The sequence below is a fragment of the Salvelinus namaycush genome, unplaced genomic scaffold (assembly GCF_016432855.1).
Source record: "Salvelinus namaycush isolate Seneca unplaced genomic scaffold, SaNama_1.0 Scaffold646, whole genome shotgun sequence".
NCBI classification, from domain to species: domain Eukaryota; kingdom Metazoa; phylum Chordata; class Actinopteri; order Salmoniformes; family Salmonidae; genus Salvelinus; species Salvelinus namaycush.
The window spans coordinates 130848-134486 of NW_024061360.1; the positions used below are offsets into that span (position 1 = coordinate 130848).

The window sequence follows — 3639 nt, forward strand, 5'->3', positions numbered from 1 at the left end:
TAAGTGAACAAAATATTTAATTACATCCAACAATGTCCTTATAATAAAAACATAGCTTAATAAAACATGTAAATATGCAAAACGAAGGCAGAACAGAAGAAGTATGTGTAAAGTGGGTCATTTGAACGGAGGCAATGAAAGAGTGCACCTACTGCTCGACGTGTGTCCCTCCCTCCCTCCGCTACCGCTCCGTAACGGTTAGTTCGGCGTGACGCGGATGGAAGCATAGGTATTGACAACACATTGATTACGAAAAGAAGATGTGACAATAACATACAAAAAGTAACCTCGTCCCAAGGCGGAAGTGTCTGGAGAACGATACTAGTAATAAAAAATAGAGTTCCGCCTCTCCTACGGGAGGCCAACATCAGTCTCTCTATGTAAGTGCCAAAAATATCGAAGTCAAGGGCAAAGGCACTTCGATTCAACCGTCGACCACCATTACGCATCCCAGAGGCTGTATGACCGTCTGGTGAACGTCTTCAGAGAGTTGTCAGTTAGTCGGAGCACCAACGTTATTATTCCTCTTGGTTAGTGTCTGAATGTGACGAGGTAGAACCGTCCGACTGACGGTCTACGTCTCCAGACCTCTCCTGCTCCGAAAGCTGCTCGCTCGACGGGATGGAGTTCTTCTTAGGACGGCCTTTTGGTTTGGTTGGAGATTCCAGTCCTCCTCCTTGTAGGACCTGTACAGTGGAAACAATTCAAGTTTTAAAACGACAAAAAAATAATCTACAATTAAACTGTTTAGGCCTACCATAAAACCAAGTTAATGGACAAGTATGCGAATATCATTATTTATCAAAACCACTCGCCTCCTTGTCATATTGTTCATAATAAGAAATAAGAACTTACTATTTTCTTCCATTTCATTCGTCTGTTCTGGTACCAGGTCTTGACTTGTAGTTGACTCAGATCCAGAGACTCAGCCAGATCTATTCTGTATGGGGACAGTGGCGATTACTGAGAAGTTCTTTCATTTCGATCCAGTTTCACATCTTGCACTAAAAAAGCATTTGAGTCAATATCTAACATGTTAATTAAGAGAGATATTACATTTGAGTCAATATCTAACATGTTAAGAGAGATATTACATTTGAGTTAATATCTAACATGTTAATTAAGAGAGATATTACATTTGAGTTAATATCTAACATGTTAATTAAGAGAGATATTACATTTGAGTTAATATCTAACATGTTAATTAAGAGAGATATTACATTTGAGTCTATATCTAACATGTTAATTAAGAGAGATATTACATTTGAGTTAATATCTAACATGTTAATTAAGAGAGATATTACATTTGAGTCAATATCTTGCATTCGTGTCATCAGTCTTATAGAGAGATATGACTGATTGGAGGCCTGTGTTATTGTGTTGTCTGACTAATTTGCGAGTCACTTTTACCCACAGCAATAATAGCTCCCTGGGGATAAATAAGGTTAATTTAATGGTTTAATTGATTTAAATACCTGTCTGGTGTTGAAAGGTACTTCTGTTTTTCAAATCTTTTCTCCAATCCCATTAGCTGTAGCTCAGTGAAGACCGTCCTGCTCCGTCGGCCTTTCTTGGTCTTACTGCTGCCGTCTCCGCCGTGCTCCAGCTTGCTCCGGAGGTGGAGGTCCAACGGGAGGTGGTGGGAAGCTGAGCCGCCGTGGAGTCCCGGAGCCCCGGATAGGAGAGCGGAGCCTAACGGTGATCCCAGTGAGCAGGAGAGTGGCGACATCGGGAACTTCAGGATACCCGATTGGTCTGCCTTCAAAACTGTAAATCAAACCATTTCACATATAAATGGGATTATCCCCCATTGAACTCCTACACGACAATAATCCATTTAACAACGAGGCTACACACTCCTACACGACAATAATACATTTAACAACGCCTATAGGCTACACACTTGGCTATTTTCTTAAATGGTTCTACGTGATGATAACATGTTTTCTAGTAAAATATAGGTTAAAATAAATAACGTTTTTATTCTATATTTGTAAGAACAATTATTATTTTATGAGTTATTATGATAGTATTTAAATAGCAGTATAATAGTAGTAGCAGTACATATGTAGTATCGTTGTTTTTAGTAGGTCTATTAGACGAGACATAGACCTACTACAAATTATTATTATTTAATTGTTGAATGTAATTGTAATAATTTTATTATTATCATGCTTATAACAGTTTATTATAGTGGAATTAATAATAATAAAATGATAAATTCAGTCAATGTCAGGAAATGTATAAATGTAATAACTAATAATAAAAAATGTAGAAATATTGATAAGCAAACCTATTATGCATATACTTCATGAAATGTTTGAATATGTCTGTTGTTCCCCCCCAATATAATTTCCCTGAGCCAAATTCATATGGCCCATGACTACTGATATGCAAAACATAGTGGTATTCGATAAACAAGGCCTCGTTTTACAAATCGTATGGTCAATCAATGTAAACAGCTTTAACAAAATGATAATACTATGGTAATTGTACATAAGACATGAGCCCAATACTCTGTAGACTCCTGGCTGCGTCCAGAATAAGAAGGCCCGCATCGTCTTTTCTGAAGTCTGGCCGACCCAGTGTGACCATTAGCTCCATGACTGGAAATATTCACAAATGACTCAAACTTGTCTATATATTTCGATAGACTACAGTTCATATGACAATATAGCGAAACCTTGTTAAAAGTCCAATGGAATTGGAATCTTGTTTTTCCCCCCAAAAAGTATGTTGAATATTGAGCTATGGCACGCACTATAACGCGCTCTTGTCGATGACTTACTTTGGGAAGCATCAAAGGAACCCGTTGGTAGGCCTGCCCTATTGCCTGCGTTTCTACATACATTTCATTTTTTTAATAATCTAGATTGTGCACTTTGTATAAGAAAATAATACCAAGGAAACGAATGTAAATCATATGCAAATATGTATTAAATCAATGTTTTACGCTCGCCATTTAGGACAATTAGGTTTCTGACAGAACGAGTTGTTTGAGGGGAAAACCAAAAGCAGTCCTCCAGAGAAGACTAACAAAAACGAATAGAAAATGCAATATAATCATTTGAGTCATTTTGAATACAAAGTTGAGTAGGCTACATCTCCCCTCTAAAAACAAGCTAGTACGAAAAGCATCGCAGTTTACCCAGGTGGTTGTGGTATGGCCGCGCCGAGAGCAGAGCTTGTACTCCGAACTTGAGCAGGTCCCCTGCCGGGGTAGACACCTTGTGGTCCGGGTGGTCGGTGAGAATCTCCTCGATCATAAAGCTTCGGTAGCGGTGTGAGTGGGAGCGGTGGTCGGGGTGAACCTCCGGGGGATAATAGTGAGCCCCCAAGTCCAAGGGATGCTGCATGGTTCACTTCAGCACGCGGGAAAGACGGAGCGCAATAAAAGCTTCACTGTTTCTTCCTCCTTGAGTTTAGTCTCTCTCTACGGTAGAGACAGAGACATTAACAAGACGTCCTTCCTTATTCTAGAACACGGGGAGAGAAGATGACACTCTGATGAAGGAAGTTAATAACATCCTGAAGTGGACACTGAAATATAAAAACAGTTCTGTGCTGTTGCTGAATCCGATGCGTCCTCTTCTTGTAATCGCCTTTAAATGTAAACTTCTCCAACCTTTTCTTTGCTGC

The 3639-nt window shown here is 39.3% G+C and overlaps 1 protein-coding gene across 1 annotated transcript; it reads right to left on the reverse strand.

The window, feature by feature from the left end:
* Positions 1-366: 366 nt before the first annotated feature.
* On the reverse strand, positions 367-3356 carry LOC120042235 (homeobox protein BarH-like 1). Its single transcript, XM_038987104.1, has 4 exons — positions 3149-3356; positions 1476-1767; positions 856-940; positions 367-686 (listed from the first exon to the last, which is right to left on the reverse strand). The coding sequence occupies exons 1-4, from the start codon at positions 3354-3356 to the stop codon at positions 519-521; spliced, it is 753 nt and encodes a 250-aa protein (XP_038843032.1). The 3' UTR covers positions 367-518.
* Positions 3357-3639: the final 283 nt, after the last annotated feature.

Coding starts and splice junctions, on each gene's coding strand:
- LOC120042235 (XM_038987104.1), bottom strand. CDS start 3,356: ATGCAGCATCCCTTGGACTTGGGGGCTCACTATTATCCCCCGGAGGTT. Junction 1,768..3,148: donor GCCATACCACAACCACCTGG/GTAAACTGCGAT, acceptor TTTGATTTACAG/TTTTGAAGGCAGACCAATCG. Junction 941..1,475: donor TACCTTTCAACACCAGACAG/GTATTTAAATCA, acceptor GTCCCCATACAG/AATAGATCTGGCTGAGTCTC.